We start from the raw sequence: 17,229 nt of genomic DNA, 5'->3' as shown, positions 1-17,229 counted from the left end.
AGAACTAAGAGGAACATGGAGTCTAGACTGTTTTGCTAAAGGATAAATAGTGCAATTATGTATACTTTCATCATGCAATTTAATAGACTATAAAAAGGGAAGTCGATGCATATTATTTATTACAATATGTCCTAGACGAGAATTTTAGTATTATTAATAGCATAAGAAGAAGACAAGCAAGTTGCTGATGCATATACAATTGATTGATCAAACAAACTAAGACGTCCTGAAACATGTCCATATGTATCAAATGAAACAGAGGATGTTGGTGGAACAAGAGTACAGTGAATCGAAGAAGACAAACCACCAACAAAACTAGAAGACTAAAAGAACTAAAGCTCGTGAGACTCTTTACCAGTCTCATTCATCCTTCCATTTGAAAGATCCTGTAAAATGCAAAAATCATGGTAAAATAAAATACGATCTGTAGTTCATGTGTCCAAAATTCATTGAAGGGAACCACTAGAATAAGGTGAACATCCAGCAACCATAATTGCCATATTTGCATCCGTCTCATGTGATCGTGTTTTGGAATAAATAGTAGTTGCCTCTATGAATGAAGAAGTTCTGGACAGGTGGACTCGTTGTGATTCCTCCAGCACCACCATAGAGTACTCGTGGTTAACTGATGGAAGAGGTTGCATTAGGAGGATCTAACTTCGCACTACCACATAAGTCTCATTAAGACCAATTAGAAATTAAAACAAATTTTGTTGAGCTAGACGGTGGGAAGTTCGTTGAGAAATTTTGCATCACATGTCGCGAGGGTAACTAATGTATTGTACTGGTTTCACAATAGCTTCAAACGAATGAAATAAGTTGATACAATCACATCTCCTTGGTTCATCAAAGCTATCTCCCGATGAAGGAAATAAATCCTAGAACCGTCAACTTTGTCGGATCTCTCCTTCGAGCCTTGCCAAAAAAGCGTCGCATTGAAAGAAAATAAAATTCCGAACGAAATTTCTTTGCACGCCGTATTCAAGATCCAGGATAGAACAATCACATTACTTCCCATTACTAAAGAAAGATTTCTGGATAATTCTCTTTTTTATAATCGCCATCGATGAAACCAAATTTATTTATTTTTACCAATAACACAATTCGCATAGGTCTACTCCAAAATATGGAACTTTTAATTTGTCTCTCACAAAGCATGTGATTCTATTGGAATTTCTTTCTTAATTCCTCTTTTGGTTGACGTGATGATTGCAACTTATAATATATATTTTATAAATGATATGATAATTATAAAATTCTTTTAATTTTATAAATGAAATAAAAAGTTATCTTAATTTATATAAGATTATATTTTTTTTAGTTACGAGGATTTGAATAATATTATTGTCTATAAGATGTACGCAAATTTATTTAAATAAAAAAAATTAAATACTACAGTGAAAATTGGTGGATGATTTTGTCTGCTATTGTAGTACACTCTTTGTAAGTTAGGTATAAGGTTAATTATGTAATTATGTACCAGTTTTTTTTTATTATAAATAGAGATGTAACTTAAACCTATGAGGCATTGAATAAAACTTCTAGCGCCGCCTAGGCACAGAGGACGTAAGCACATTACCGAACCTCGTTAAAATTCTTGTGTTCTTTCGTTTTTTTTTTCGATTCTTCAACAATGTCAATTTATTAACGAGACAACATTGTTATATGCATTTTTATATTAGTGTTGATGGTGTTTATCCTTCATCGTCGACAATGATATTTATATGAATCTATCATTTTTTTCAATTTATTTAATTGAGCTTTTAACATTTTTCTTGTATGATTATTTCTTTTTATTTTTATTAGTTTGTAGATTCCGATAAATTTAAGAAAAATATTTGACTTATATGAATTATTTACTTTTATTTTTGTAAACTCTCTTTATAAATTTAAATATTTCTTCCTTATTTAATACATCTAACAATTATTTTTAGTTAAAATTTATTAGTTTTTATTAAAAAAAATTACTGAAATAAATAATTTACATATTATTCAAAATATACGTAAAATAAACCCATCCAATGGAAAGTAATAAAGGAGACGTGTTCATAACGGTATAACTTATTAATGATATTCGACAAGGGCAAGATTTATCTCTTGTTCGTCGCATTTGTGTACCTTAGATAGGTGGTGTGGATTTTTGATAAAGAAAATATTATTCTTTTTTAAGGTATTTGAGTTTAAACAATTGTATTTACAGATTACAGTGTATGTATGTATATATTATTAATAGTGAAGAAATTTTTTAAATAATATTATTATTGTAATTACCTTACACTGCTAAAAAATCAGTCAATAGTATGGACAGACTTAGCAGAGATAATCGAGTGGGATTAATAATAATGGAGCATCCTCTTCCTCTGCTTCTATCATTTACTATGAATGGATTTGAAATTGTGAATCACTCTGTGCATAACCTAGTTTAGTTTTTTTTTATTAAGCTAAATGTGATTACAAAGTAGTATTTGTTCTAAGTATTCTTAATCATTTGACAATGAATATTCAATCACCTTTACAGTCGTTGGTGCTCGAACCCATAACCTCTAAGAACAACTATAATTCCTTTAATCACTCTGTGCATGATCTAGTTTAGTTCCTCTTTTTATCTTTCTTGTAACCGGAAAAAGAAAATTAAAGAGATATGTTAGATTGGCATACTATAAATAGATACAAAATAAATGGATTTAATTGCCAATTTGAAAAATCAAGATGTTACATCCTGTTAATGTAACAATTGTTATTGTGACTATGGTCAACCAAAGATTTAAACTAACAAATAAACTCTAACTTACAACCAAACTGGTTCCTGTCCAGATCTCATCACATAAAAGAAGGGACAAAAATATAATACACTTCTCAACACTTTGAATTAATATTTTAATCTTTATAGAATATTTTTTATTCCAAAAATCTGATTTGTGAATTCGAAAATGTTACAATTATTATAAAACTAAATAACATATAAACTTGTTTTTATAATTATAATCTTTTTGTATATATATTGTATATTTCTTAAGATTCATATATAGGAAAATTCTACAGTTAACGTCGCACGTCGAAATATACTACTAATGTAACACATTGAAACACTTCACTAGCTAAACTGTCATTTTTAAGTAAATAGGAAAAAATATAATGATCTATCCATAATTAATCTTTTATTAATATTTTATTTTATTTTTAATAGGAATATAATTAAATTATATTTTTTATTAAAAATGTATAATTATTAAAAAAATTATTTGTTTAGGATTGGAATAATTAATTTATTTAAGTTTATAAAATAATCCAAGCAACAACGATCAAAATTAACTGTCGACAACTCTATTCATTGTCAGCAAATGACGTTCTTCGATATATAGTGGTGACAACTTCGACTTAAGACATGGATATATTCTTTTGTTTTCAACAAAGGTATTTTAAACGGATTTACAACAGCGTTTGATATAAATATATCTATTTTCCCATATTATTGAAATCAAAACATAAACATTATTATTTAACTTCGTTTTTTTTCTTCCAAAAATTGGCATTAGAATTGAAGATTTTCATAGACTCATTAACCTCAAGGTTGTTTTTTTATTAAATTCTTCATTTGTTGCGCGTTGTATTCCTTTAGCTTTAAGTTTTTGATTTGTCTCATTCACGTTTTCTTACAAATGCAACTAAAAATAAGGATGTTCGATCGGTCAGTTCGGTTAATTGATCGAACCAGACTACCTTAAAATTTTTTAATCGAACATTTTTCTTTTAATCATTAACTGAATTGATTTTTTTTTCAAAAAAAATTAATCGAGCCGAACAAAGTTTGGTTAATTCAATCGAGTAACCGAAATTTATAAATAATATATATTTAATATTTAATATTTTTCGGTTAATTTGACCGGTTAAATCAGTTAAAACCGAAGTTTAAACACTTCTAAGGCTAATATATTAACATTTAATAATTTCTATTGATTCGGTTAACTAACAAGTTCGAACCGAATTAACCGATAACCAAAGTTTTAAAAAAAATATTAACCGTTAACCGACCGAACTTAAATTAACCTACCGATTAACCAAAAAAACTTAAATTCAGTTGATTACATCGGTTAAAATCGAAATTTGAACACCGTTACTCAAAAACTTAATAGGTTCCATAAGATATGAGTTTTATGGTAATGTTTTGTTTGTGTTTAATAAATGAATATGTAATGCATTTTGATTGTTATAGCGATTATATGTTGAAGAACACACTTTTTTTTTTGATGATGACTAGGGTTGTCGGCGGTTGATTTTGATAGTAACTGTTGGGATGATTTTGCAAACTTAAATAAATTAAGTGTATCAATCCTAAACAAAAAAAATTCCTAAAACAATTAGAATTTTTAATAAAAATATAGTGTAATTATATTCCTATTAAAATTTAACTAAAAAAATAACAAAGGATTAATTGTTGATAGACCATTATACTTTTTTTTATATTTATCTAATAAGGACAATTTAATTAGTAGTGTGTATCGGCGTGTCACATTAGTGGTGTGCTTTGGTATATGACATGCGCTCTAAACTCATCTGTCAATGAGAGTGTCTAAGTAGGGATGATGCTGAACAATAAAGAAAAAATAATTTAAGAGAAAAATAACGACTAAATTGATAGTATTTTTAAATATGAAAGGCTAAATTTATTAAATCATTATAGCATACCACTTAATTTTTTAGGATTAAAAATATTATTATATCGTATTCCTTAAACTTTTGTTTAATATTTAACTGTTCACTTATGTTTATAATAATATTTTAATTAAATAACTAAATTAATTTTTTAAAAATTATGACCCACTGGTAATTTGACTAATAATTGAATGAGTTCGGTGTTCTTTGACTAATTCGTTGAACTCTTATGACTCGCTTCAATTTTTACTTAATTATCTAATGAACACAGTTACCTTAAACTAAAAGATTCCAGAAGTAAATGCAAACAACCATTCCTGCAGATTTTACTGAAATTTCTTTTTGTTTTGGAAACAAATTTTACTTGATTATCTAATGAACACAGTTATTTTTTTTAAATAAACTATTTATGTATGGTTCAAATTATAAGTAAACGTGGACAAGGAGGAGGATAGATGCAAAATAAATTGGCTTAATTTATCTAATGAAGGCAATTAAAAGAAAAATTGGCGCCATTACATCGCTTTATGCAGACTCGACATAGATAAAAGAAAAACCAACTTCCTATGGTTATATAATGGCCATTTAAGATGCCAAAATCACCAGTACTATAAAAAAGACTAAAACCTACAGCTAAAATGGTTCCTTTCCAGAAGTTATCAAACAAAAAAAGGAACAAAATCAATCCCAGAATTACACTTCCAACCATTCGACCTTCTAAAGAACCCAAATTAAGAAAAATTACAACGTATATCGAACATCCCACGATTGAAACGCTGAGCTTTGACACCTCGTATGTGATACACATGAACAGCATTAAAATGAAAACAATTGCTGATAAGAATTCCATAACCACATTTGTTGAGGCTGGGGCTATGATAATTACTGATAGGTGAAAGCATATTGCAAGAAAAGCGAGTAGTACTTCAACTGCTGTCCTGAAACCGTTGGGAAAAGGTTTGAGCAGTGCTAGTTTTAGGAAAAACGTTACTATGAACACCACATAGGTCGGAATATAGAAAAGAAGAAAACTGAATGAATCCAAGACTGATTCCCCAAAGTCGTGCTTTGTGGAACTTTCGCCCTGCCAGACACCACCGGGCGGGCTAAGAGCTGCTTGAAAAGTTACTGTAAGAAGTAATCCTAAAATTACTAGTAAAGAATTGCGGTCTTCGCCTGATATATTATCCATATCCGAAAATATTAGTGACGATGCCTTCGTTAGATACTTGGCGATTAGTTTCTCCACCTTATATTTGAAGTTTGAAACTCTTGGAATACAGCAACCGCGCAAAATACTGATAATTTCCCTGTTATTTTGCCCTATTGCAACATCCAGTGCCGTCCAACCAGCCTGATTGGTGGCATGCTTATCAGCCTTGCAGTCTAATAGTAATCTCAACATCTGCTTAAATGATAGTTTGAGATAATAAAAAAAGCTACAGTCAGTTAAAATGTCAATTTGGTACAAAAGAATCTATGTAATATTAATTAAAAAAGTAGATAAGTCAACAAACCTGAGGCTGATTAGTGTTGGCAGCTGTGTGCAACGCAGTATTGCCTTCTTCGTCTTTCCGGCTCACCACTTCCCGGTAATAGTCTTTGTTTTTCTTGCGAAGCATTCGGATTAGGACTTGAAGAACGTCCAGTCTCTTGTATTTGGTTGCAATATGCAAAGCAGTGCGGTTCTTAGTGGTAACGTCTAGAACACATTCAGGGCAAACCTCTAGAAATCTATCCAACAGACCATCGTGGTTTCCAAATTTACTTATCAAGTGCAAAGGAGTCTTACCACTCTTCCCCTTGACACGAACAACATCTTTATCCATTTCCATGAAACGTAACGCCATCTCTTTATGCCCTTTTTTAATTGCGAGGTGCATCGGGCTCAAGCCATCTTGGTTCAGTTTTCGAGCAAATGATGGCTTCAGGTTCATTATCTCCATCGCGAACCGAATGCAACCTTGTTCTGCAGCAATGTGTAAAGGGGTGTCCACAAACTCCACATCCTCGAATCGCCTCAAAGCATTCCCGTCTTCCCGAATTAACCTGTACAAATTACCTACATTTCCGGTTCGAGCAGCTGTCATCAAACTTTCATCCATGTCTGGAGGAAGAGAGATTAATTGAAAGATTAAGAGAGTATATGGTCTGTCAATTGCGGCCAACGAAGAAACAATATAAAGACAGAAAAGGCAGACAATGGGTATATCATTTTGGTTCTAGTCTTCTTCAGTAGAGGATTACTGTTGAATTTTCACCTTTAGTAGAGATTACGCCCCTGATATGCTGAACCCAACCGTGCAAACAAGGAACCGATGCTGAAAGAAAAAGAAATGATGATTTTCTTCTTTCTTTCTTTTTTATCGCAATGGTAGATAGGTTTATTATAAAGATAAGTATTCAAATGGTAACTCAATCGTGTTTCACGATTGAGTATGGATCAGATTCAGCAGATCTCGTTCAGTAGATCTGCACAATATTTTAATTCAAAAAATACTTCTATCATATTTTTCAGGCGACTTTAAATGCGTTTTTGTTAGTCTTACGTTCTCGCTTTCTTTTATTTATTTGGATAGCCATGAATGGCTGTCCCTTGTTCCCATATATAATGGGGTAAGGGGAGGTAAGATAGTAAACTGTCCCTAATACCAGATTGAGAGCAGCTTCCGTAGAAGACCTCCAAATTATGAAATGTCCTCCGTGAAACTCGATCCCATGAATGCACGATTGTATTACATGTTTTAAAAAAGACATAATTTTGCTTTAATTTTTTTAGTGCATATTTTGGGTTTCCGTAATAATTATGCATTTTAAATAAATCAGACTATTATTTTTTCTAAATACATGCGTATATATTTTTATGATTTCAGAGATAATTGTTATAAAGAATATTGATAGACGAATCTATATTGGACTTTTGCAGGTACCTTTGCTCTCTGATGAGGGTAATTTTTACCACATTTTTTTATGCTATAAGTAGAATACCTTATTTGAAGGAGTAGTGTATTTTAAATAGATTTTACTAATTATTTTAATATCTATATATTTTTCTGCATTTTAAGAAATATATTAAGCTTGTTAGTTCATTCTTCCAATTTTATTTTTTCCCGAATAATATTAAATTAGAGGATTTAGACTTGAAATTTAGAGGATCAATCGTTTCCGTTTTTATATTTTATTGTAGAACTTATATATATTATTAATCTAGGGTAAATATAAGGTAATATATCTTTAAAGGTAACTCTCAATTTTTCGACATTGAGCATTCACATTCCTGACATCTACGGTGTTCGAATCCAAATCCTCAAAAAATAATAACAATCCCTTTACGACATATGTCACTTTATTCGTGCAAAACATGTATATCCTTTTGAATATTTTTTAAAATAAATCAATGACTGACAATATCTAATCATAATGTTTAGACCTCAATTTCAATGACAATTAATAAGATTATAATGCATATCCTAATTTAATTGGTCGTGATTCTTTTACCATGTATGGACATTGAACCTATGAGATTCATTCAACCTTAAACCCGATTAATATTAAAAATAATTTTAATTAATGTCTTAGGGTTAAACTGGAAATTAGTATTATAATTTTAAGGGTAAACTATATATTTAATACCTTAACTATAATTTTTGTTCCGTTTTCGTCACTATTTTTTTGTTTTAAAATCATACTTAATGTTACGTTTTGGTTTCATTTTGATCACTCACGGTTAGAGATGAACATTTGTCGGATTTCAATCCGATCCGGATCGGTTTTTATCCGATCCGATTTTTTCTCATAGAAAAAAAACCCGGTTTATAAAATAACCGGTTCGGTTTTTAACCGGTTTGGAGGGCCGGATATCCTAACCGGTGTAACCGGTTTCGGTTTTAAAAAAACCAGTTTTTTTAAAAAACCGGTTATAAAAAAACCGATTTTAATATTCCAGATTGCTCATAGGGAATCGATTCCCCCCCAAGGGGATACCGATTCCTCACTGAATGGTTTGGCTCCGAGATTTCCAGAATGCTCGGAGGGAACCGATTCCCCCATAGGGGGTACCGATTCCCCCCTATTCAACGGTCGAAATATTTGAATTTTACACTTAGGGAACCGATTCCCTATGAGAGGAAACCGATTCCCTATGAGAGGGTACCGATTCCCCCACGCTCCAAGCATTTTTATTAAATGTTTTCACACTTAAACGGCTATATTATCTTCATTAATTATCACTAACGTTCAGAAGTGATTCAAGGTGTATTTAAGCTAGCTTAGAAGCCATTGATCAAAGACAAGAAACATCAAGCAACTAGAATCAAGAGAGAATCAAAGAGAAAGCATCAAACCTCAAATTCAATAAATTCAAATACTTAATTGAAATATTTAATTAACTCAACATAATTGAAATACTTAAATACTTCCAAGTTTGATAAATTCAAAAACTTAAAAACTTCCAAGTTCGATAAATTCAAATACTTAAAAACTTCAAGTTCGATAATTGAAACAAAGTTTACGATAATTGAAATAAAGTTATAAAATAAACTACATTGCCATCTCTTCTTCATCATCTTCGCCTTCTTCGTTTGGAGGGGATATTCCAAGTTCAACTTCTTCAATGTGTAAGTTTGCTTCCAAATCGGTATCAATTTGCATCTTCTAGGGTGGTGATATGTTGCTTACGAGCCGCTCCATCCAAATAATCCTTTAAACAAATGCATACTTCCACCGACTCGGGACTTAGTCTTGATCTCCGTTGCGATAACCCTGCCACTAACAGAAAAAGCGGATTCCGAAGCTACCGTAGAAGCTTGGACGGTTAGTAAATCACGGGCCATGGCGGCTAGAATCGGAAATTGTGCTTCCTTTTCTTTCCACCAAGCCAAAATATCTAAACTTTCAAACTCTTCAAATGTCATTTTTGATAGAAAATCGCATGACATGTAATTTCCCAACTCGCTACTTGGGGTGGTAGTACGTGATCGTTTGGATTGGGAATTTACAAGAGTGTTAAAAAGATTCAAATTTATGTTACTTGGACGTCTACTAGATGATTCCGCATTCATTCTCATTTGATCGTGTATTACACTACTGATCCGTATTTAGTTAAATAAATTGCAAACATGTCTCGAAAACATTTGTTAAAATAATTTATTTGGTTTTGGACAAAGTTGGGTTCATCATCGGTTAGATTAAAAGCAAACGCAATTTGTTCAATTAGTGTTTCAACCCCACCAACATTTAACGTTGGGTTTAAAGCGGCGGCACAAGTAAAAATGGGGGGAATCTCCTTAAAATATTTTAAAAGTTTTTCCTTCATTGCAAAGCCAATTTCTTGAAAAACTTCGGTTTCAAATTCAAAGTCATTTAGTCGGGTAGCCAACAAAAATATTTGATTAAGAACCAACGGGCTAGTAGGGTAATAAACACCAGATAAAAAAGTTGTTGCATTTTTAAAAACCTCAAGCAAATCGGTTATTTTGGCTATAGTTTCCCAACTCGAATCCGGATAAATGTTTGGGACATGACCCCTCTCGAAAAGCCGATCGTGAAATGTTTGCAATGTTTCCCTTTGCCTTAAGGCAGTATGCATCATCATCCAAGTTGAGTTCCAACGAGTTGGACAATCCAAATTAGGACCCAAAGCTTTTTTATTAACAGACTTACAAAATCGTTTATAATCATTTAGTCTTTTGTTGTTGTTACAAAGAACCGATTTTATCATTGTTTTAAATTCTAATCTAATCGGCTCAATAACCTCCAAACCGGCTTGCACGGATAAATTAATTATGTGTGCAACGCAACGGGTATGAAAAAACGCACCGTCTAAAATCGGTGAAAGTAATATTTTCAATCTTGGAACCGCGTTTGTATTATTCGATGCATTATCAAAGGATATAGAAAAAAACTTTATTTTCTAATTTATAAAGACAAATTACCCTTTTTAAAAGTGTAAATAAATTAGCACCGGTATGCGGCTCACCGAATAATTCAAACGCGATTGTTCTTTTCATCATTTGCCAATTATCTTGATCTAACCAATGTGACGTAACGGCTAAAAAAGAATTTCCGGTATTATGAGGGGAACTCCAAACGTCACATGTAAGCGACACACCATAACGGTGTTCTTGGAATCCTAAAATCATTTTTTCCCTCGCCGTACGCCACATTTTTATAGCATCTCTTCTAAGGGTAGTACGACTTACTTGAGTATAACGTGGTTGCATTAGTTGTTGAATTGTTATCGTGAAATCTTCATCATCAAAGTGGTCGAACGACAATGCTTTTGTAATCACGAACTTTGTAAACGCTTCTCGTAATTTTTCGTTGTCGTAAACAAAAACACCACCTTGCGGTGTAAGATTCGATTGACTAGGATCTGATCTTGAGCGAAGTGCCTTGCATGATTTTGTCAAATGGTTCTTCAACGTTGTGTTTCCTTCCGATGCAAGAAACTTTAGACAAAGTTTACAACGCGCCCTCCTCGAGCCATTTGACATCTTACATAAATCGTAGTGATCCCAAATGTCTTTGTTTCGAGTGTGTTCGATCACTCTCACGACTTCAAGGTTTCCCCCCGACGGAAGATTCAGCCGTGTTACTCATGATGAACAAAAAAATTACAAAAGTAAGATTTGAGAGATGTTTAAGTGTTGTGTAATAAGATTTGAGAAATTTGTAATCAACCAAATACATCCCCAACCTATTTATACATGTTTAGGGTGGTAAAATGGTAATTTTTTAAAGAAAAAAATGGTCAAAAACGGTCACAAAACCCTCCCAACAGCTATATTAACAGTTAGTTTTTTAAACCCATACCGGTTTTTTTTTTCCGGATAAAAACTGGTTTTTTAACCGGTTTTTTATCCGGTAAAAAAACCGGTCTAGGTTTTTTTCTCCAAACCGGTTAAAATAACCGGTTTAAAAAAAATCCGATCCGGTTAAAAAAAACCGGTTTTTCCCAAATCCGGTTTCAGATATTTTTTTCGTAAAATCGGATATTCGGATTTTTTGTGCACCCCTACTCACTGTTAAAAAATTAATGATGATGCTAACATGTCACCATAAGGTAATATCATGTCATATTAAAATTTTTTAAAATTGCCACATCATCAACTGTGTTAATTTTTTAACGATGAGTGGCAGAAATAAAATTAAAACGTAACGTTAGATACGATTTAAGAAATAATAGTCGGGTGACTAAAGTAAAATAAAAATGATAATTAAGATAGTAGACGTATAATTTATACTAATTTTAGTTTTTTTTTTCCCCTGAACGTTTAAAGTCTCAAGCTGAAGCTGGTGTGCAAGAAATAGGATGGCCGGTTTCTTTTTGCTTTAAAGAATGCTTTGTTTGGTTTGGCTTCTGTTGACGTTTTCACTTTCCTTTTTGTTTTCTTTGCTTTGTGGTTAGTGTGTTTGGGAAGTGAGCCTTAGCATGGCTTCTTTACTCTTTCACCTTTTAATACAGTTTAACCGATAATTTGTATCTAAAATTAAATTATAATATTAATTACTATATCAATTAAACGGGTTTGATCTACATTAGGGATGAGGCAGATTCAATCCAGTTAAGTTTCTTAGACTTTTTAAATGTTCTTTCTATTCCGTTTTGTTGTTAGTTTTTTTATTATAAATTAACTCTATTTTAATAAAATGACTTTATTTTATAATTTTTTACGTTATTTTATAAGATTTCGAAGTTCTATTTTTTTCCTTAGTTTTAATTTTATATTTTATTTAATTTTAAACTCTAAATTCTTGATTTTAATCTAAAACACTAAATAAGCTACATGTCATTAAAAATTAAAATAAACATGCTTGTACACACTTTAATACAATCCGTATATCAAATAATTTTTTAAAAAAATATTTTTTAATCTAAAATTGCATAAAATTAGAATATATATACATATAATAGAAGATTTTTTTACAAAATAAATATGGTAGAATAGAATAACAAAAGGCTAAAGCGATATAAATAAAACAAATTCTTCTATTAAGCTTACTAGTATAGTTAGTGAATGTTATAGTTAGGTAAGATTCGGTTACATTATTGTTTACTCAGTTTGTTTATAAAAGTTGTTCTTGCATCATTAAAGAGATCACCTTCTTATCAACTTTGTAATCTTTCAAGTCTTGACAATAAGAAAATATTCTTTACTCCTCTGTTGTTACATGATATCAAAAGTTTTTCTCTTTGCTTCCTTCGTCTCTCTGTTTTTTTTATACTAAATATCTTTTAGCTCCAATTGAGATCAATGATCAATTCGATCATGGTAACAGTCCCTACTATATGTACCATTGATAACTGTCGTTTTGATGTCAAATAAATTCATTCTTCTTAATTAATAAATAAAGAAAATACGTAATATAGAGAAGTAAGGGTCGATTTTACAGGGACTTAGTATATTCTAAATTTTTGTCTGAATTGTTTTAACCAGGCGAAAAGTAGTAAGGGGTTTGACAAAATGCAACTAAGCAAAAAAAATATTAAATAAAGACAGTTTTAAGTGAAAATAAGAAAATAAAGAGTGTAACGTTGAAAGTTGAATATGGTAAAAATAGCCTCAAGCCTCGCTTTGATTCAATTCTCTTTAGATCATCGAATTATATTTTCCCTTCGGGATTCACGTAGGTTACTTTGTCTATAAAGGCAATCCCCGTGACTCTATTTTGTATACCGAATACCCAAGACAATCTTTGATTCCAACTTCGGAAACTGATCTAATCAACATCAATTGTTGTAGATCAATTATCATTTAAGTTCGTGAAGACCGACTCAGATTGTTGCTTCAATAACCACTAATTCCGATCTCAATTCCCTTTTGGCAAGACTATCTCGCCGAGTGTGTTCCCAGGAAGTCGAATATGCTTTCAATAAGCCAATTCTTCCTCCAACACATTTAATCGCAACAAACTCTTGACCAAGGTCAATCTTTGATTTTGAAAACTGTTTTGATTTTGAAAAATAACTGTAGAGATTAAGAGAGATATTCCAAAGTTATTAAGAGCTTGTTTCAATTCTCTCATTGGAATTGAGTCATCGCTTCAGCTCTCGGCTTTTGATAAAATTAGCTAAGCATGACAAATGTCATACTTAGCATATTTAAAAACAAAGCTTAAAAATAAAGGGAAAAACGAGAACTTAAAAAGTAAAATAAAAGAGAAAGCTTTAATAAAAACTAGAAAGAAGAAGAAGATTGTAATCTTAGTTGTGTGTTTAGGCTTACCCCAAGAGAGTATTTATAGCCTCTAAAAACTTAGAGATAGACAAAGAAATTAAAATAAAATAATCTTAAAGATAATTGTTTTTCCTAAATTCAAATTTTAAACAAGTCTCCTAATGCAACTCTGCTCGTCCATCTTCCAGAAGGCGAGCTGACTAGATCTTCTAGAAACTGCCGCTGACTAGACCTTCTAGAAACTATCACGTCAGACCGTGTCATGCCCAGAGTCGTGCTCATGTCTCCAGCCGTGACCAAATAATAATAAAAAATACAGAATGTGCTCGTTTTACCACTAATTCTGGAAAGTAAGGCCATGCACGAAAACAAACATAACATAACCAAATCAGCAACAATAAATCCAGAAGATCAAAGAATTAACGAGCAAATACTACCGATTTTGAACACTCTGGCAATCCTAGTATCACACAGCCCCTTGCTACTGAAAATTTTAACAATTAGATTGATCTATTCTTTCATCGAATCTTACCTCTAACAGATGCGTGGATAAAAGTCAATAATCTTATCAATTCTTGAATCTTGAATTCAATTTCAAAAGATATTATTATTAGTCTTTTGTATCATTCAGTAACCGCTGATAATTGGAAGGATCTTGAATATCATTTTCAGCAAACAAATGGATCAAGAATCTTTTACCTAAGAAAGAAGCTAGGTGAATTGGTTCAAGGAACTATGACAGTAAATAATTACTTTACACGGCGCAAAATTATATGGGATGAATTAATTTTTGTTAAACTTGCATTTATTTGTTTGCAATGTGGTTGTGGTGGTGGTCGAAAAATGTTGGATGAACAACAAAAAGGAGTTAACTATGCAATTCTTGATGGAATAAACCAAATGGAAAATGACTCAAAGTGGTACAATACATAAAAATGAAATATCAAAGTTTTTTTTTAAATCATCGGTATTTGATCTATCGATTAATTAATTAAAAAAAATATAAAGGAAGGTAATCCTTCTAACCTAATTTCCTCTATTCACAAACGTCAAGATTTGAATAAATATTATTTTACTCTCAAATTGATATTCAAGAAATTGTTATTCAAATAATAATCACATCTATTATTTTATTACTTTTATTATACATTATTGTATGTGATTGGATCACGTAATTTCTTTAACGAAAATTTGTGATAGAGTACAAGATAGATGGAATAAATGTATAAGAGGCAAAGTGATAAAAGAAATTCTTAAAGAACCAAACTGAAAATTCATATATCTTATAGGGACCAAGTAGTAAGCCGTAAAAGATATGTTCCATATTTATTTCACGCATATATATATATATATATAATTATAAATATGACACAACCATGATAGATCTATTCATAGGCAGAGGTAAGAATTTATGTTGGGAGTAAGCTTATAAAACTGTAGGAGATAAAACAAATTATCAATAGAAAAAGTATCTAAAATATATGATAATTTAAAAATTTTAGAAAATAATCACCCCTATCAGCCCCTTTAATTTATCTCTGGGTCTGTTCATTAGTGTTCTTCTGTTATATATATATATATATATGAGATGGTTGATATAATTAAGTAAAATATATAGGATGCAAAGCAGGCATCAATTAGGTATGAGCTTGAAAGGAGGCTTCACAAGAGCTGGCGCTGGATCATATTTTCCATAGTCTCTCGTGTTTGCTCTCAGCACCCTTTCATGAACTGCACTTGCTTCATCACCATCCTGTTTATTATATTTTTAAAAAAATCATAAAATGAATCATCCAAGCATGAAGTAAGAAAAAATAGATATGTAAAGGACTAAATTTAATGAAAAACAAAATACGGGGTTAGTTAATAATATTAACAGGTAAAAACTTTGGGTTTTTCTATTTAATTACTTGATAGGTAGACTTTATATTTATATAGTCATTAATATTTGATTTATTATTTTTTTCATACAACAAAAAAATAATATTTTTATTAATAATACCAAACCATCGAATATAAATTATTGCATGATGATGCAAGACTAACTCGTCATATTAACATCAAAGAAAAACAAAGCGAAAATAACTCTTATAGAAGTGATTAATATTATAAAGATTTATTATAAAATAACTCTTTTAATTTATTTTTCTCCATTTACAATATTAAATCCAAACCGTTAACCTTAAACTATATGTATATGTTTATATGTACCTCAAAGCCTTCGTTCATTTCCTCAGCCATGTTTATGACCTTGGGTCGTCGACCTGTAAAAGATGATTTTCAGCATATAAATGTTGGAAGATAAAGTGTGACATACATGTATAATATATATATATATATATATATATATATATTCATCATATAAACCTTAATAGAATGGATGTCTCTAAAAAATTTCTAATTATTATATACATTAGATTTTTTTTTTATATTTTTATTAATAATTTATTTTCGCTCTTATAATTTTATAAGTCTAAACATAATTTTATACATGAACGTGTTTTGACCGAAAATTAAAAAAAAAAAATGAATGTAGAGAAATGAACCTTTTTTCTCCATTTTACGAACTAATTTTTCTTTAGTTTTAAGCGACGAAATATGTATGTTAATTACTTTTATACTAATTAGTAAGCTGCAGTTTCCTTCTTCGTCACTAGGAGCTTCAACATTTCGTCGACAAATCGTGCATGAGTTTGCAGCAGATTCAAGAAAAGGAAAAGAGGGAGATATTGAAGAGCTCACCGGCCATTGAAGTTGATAAAAGAAAAGCCGAAACCATGAGGAAAAGTAGAACAATATTCTTTTTCTCCATGTTTAAGCAATTTCTTTTCATTTCAAAGCTGTTTTCTCACCCCAAGAGAGAATATGAAGCAAATGAGAGCTTATATGTATATATATTGCAAATAATTCTACACTGGCTGAGAGTGGCCACTGGGCATTGAGTTAAAAATTATTTGTATTTTATTGTGAATAATAATGATAATCATCATTTTAAGATAAAATATTTGAATGGTACGTAAAAAAGGTAGAGGAGTCCACTGTTCTTTTGTTGGTGCACTTATTAATCTAATGACTTAGTGGATTATATAGTTAATTAAGGTGACAGTATTGTATTAGAGTGTGACATTTGGTGAACATCATCATAATACTCATTTTTGTCTTTCTCGGCTATAAATCCATAGCTTTTGTTAATTTATATCTAATCATTTATGTTAAAAAATATAAGAATCTAAAGAGTGGTTTCAGTAGTAGAGAATGTTGTTTTTCCTAAGTGACTCGGATTTGAAATCGATACAAATATTATTGTATAATCATTTTTTAATTACTCTCATTGTTCTTCACATTTTAAGATATGTATAACCCCTCAATTAAGTACCTTAATAATATAATTAGTTAA

At 30.8% G+C, this 17,229-nt stretch overlaps 2 protein-coding genes across 2 annotated transcripts; both read right to left on the bottom strand.

Moving 5' to 3' along the window:
* Positions 1–5,535: 5,535 nt before the first annotated feature.
* On the bottom strand, positions 5,536–6,758 carry LOC120133921 (ankyrin repeat-containing protein BDA1-like). The gene is made up of 3 exons (XM_039150412.1): positions 6,171–6,758; positions 5,686–6,058; positions 5,536–5,591 (listed from the first exon to the last, which is right to left on the bottom strand). Exons 1-3 carry the CDS (start codon positions 6,756–6,758, stop codon positions 5,536–5,538), a joined length of 1,017 nt encoding a protein of 338 aa, XP_039006343.1.
* Positions 6,759–15,388: 8,630 nt separating this feature from the next.
* Positions 15,389–16,645, bottom strand: LOC120134560 (protein CASPARIAN STRIP INTEGRITY FACTOR 1-like). Its single transcript, XM_039151000.1, has 3 exons — positions 16,575–16,645; positions 16,044–16,096; positions 15,389–15,585 (listed from the first exon to the last, which is right to left on the bottom strand). The coding sequence occupies exons 1-3, from the start codon at positions 16,642–16,644 to the stop codon at positions 15,466–15,468; spliced, it is 243 nt and encodes an 80-aa protein (XP_039006931.1). The 5' UTR covers position 16,645; the 3' UTR covers positions 15,389–15,465.
* Positions 16,646–17,229: the final 584 nt, after the last annotated feature.

The sequence above is a fragment of the Hibiscus syriacus genome, unplaced genomic scaffold (assembly GCF_006381635.1).
Source record: "Hibiscus syriacus cultivar Baekdansim isolate YM2019G1 unplaced genomic scaffold, ASM638163v2 tig00110597_pilon, whole genome shotgun sequence".
Taxonomy (NCBI): Eukaryota; Viridiplantae; Streptophyta; class Magnoliopsida; order Malvales; family Malvaceae; genus Hibiscus; species Hibiscus syriacus.
The sequence above is the reverse complement of the archived record's forward strand: the minus strand, read 5'-3'. Positions and strand labels throughout refer to the sequence as shown.

What these genes read in the sequence shown, in the direction of transcription:
- LOC120133921 (XM_039150412.1), bottom strand. Translation starts at nt 6,758, where the DNA reads ATGGATGAAAGTTTGATGACAGCTGCTCGAACCGGAAATGTAGGTAAT. An exon ending in CCAACACTAATCAGCCTCAG is followed by an intron (nt 6,059 to 6,170) that starts GTTTGTTGACTT and finishes TCATTTAAGCAG; the next exon opens with ATGTTGAGATTACTATTAGA. An exon ending in ATCAGTCTTGGATTCATTCA is followed by an intron (nt 5,592 to 5,685) that starts GTTTTCTTCTTT and finishes CAACGGTTTCAG; the next exon opens with GACAGCAGTTGAAGTACTAC.
- LOC120134560 (XM_039151000.1), bottom strand. Translation starts at nt 16,644, where the DNA reads ATGGAGAAAAAGAATATTGTTCTACTTTTCCTCATGGTTTCGGCTTTT. An exon ending in TTTATCAACTTCAATGGCCG is followed by an intron (nt 16,097 to 16,574) that starts GTGAGCTCTTCA and finishes CATCTTTTACAG; the next exon opens with GTCGACGACCCAAGGTCATA. An exon ending in AAATGAACGAAGGCTTTGAG is followed by an intron (nt 15,586 to 16,043) that starts GTACATATAAAC and finishes TATAATAAACAG; the next exon opens with GATGGTGATGAAGCAAGTGC.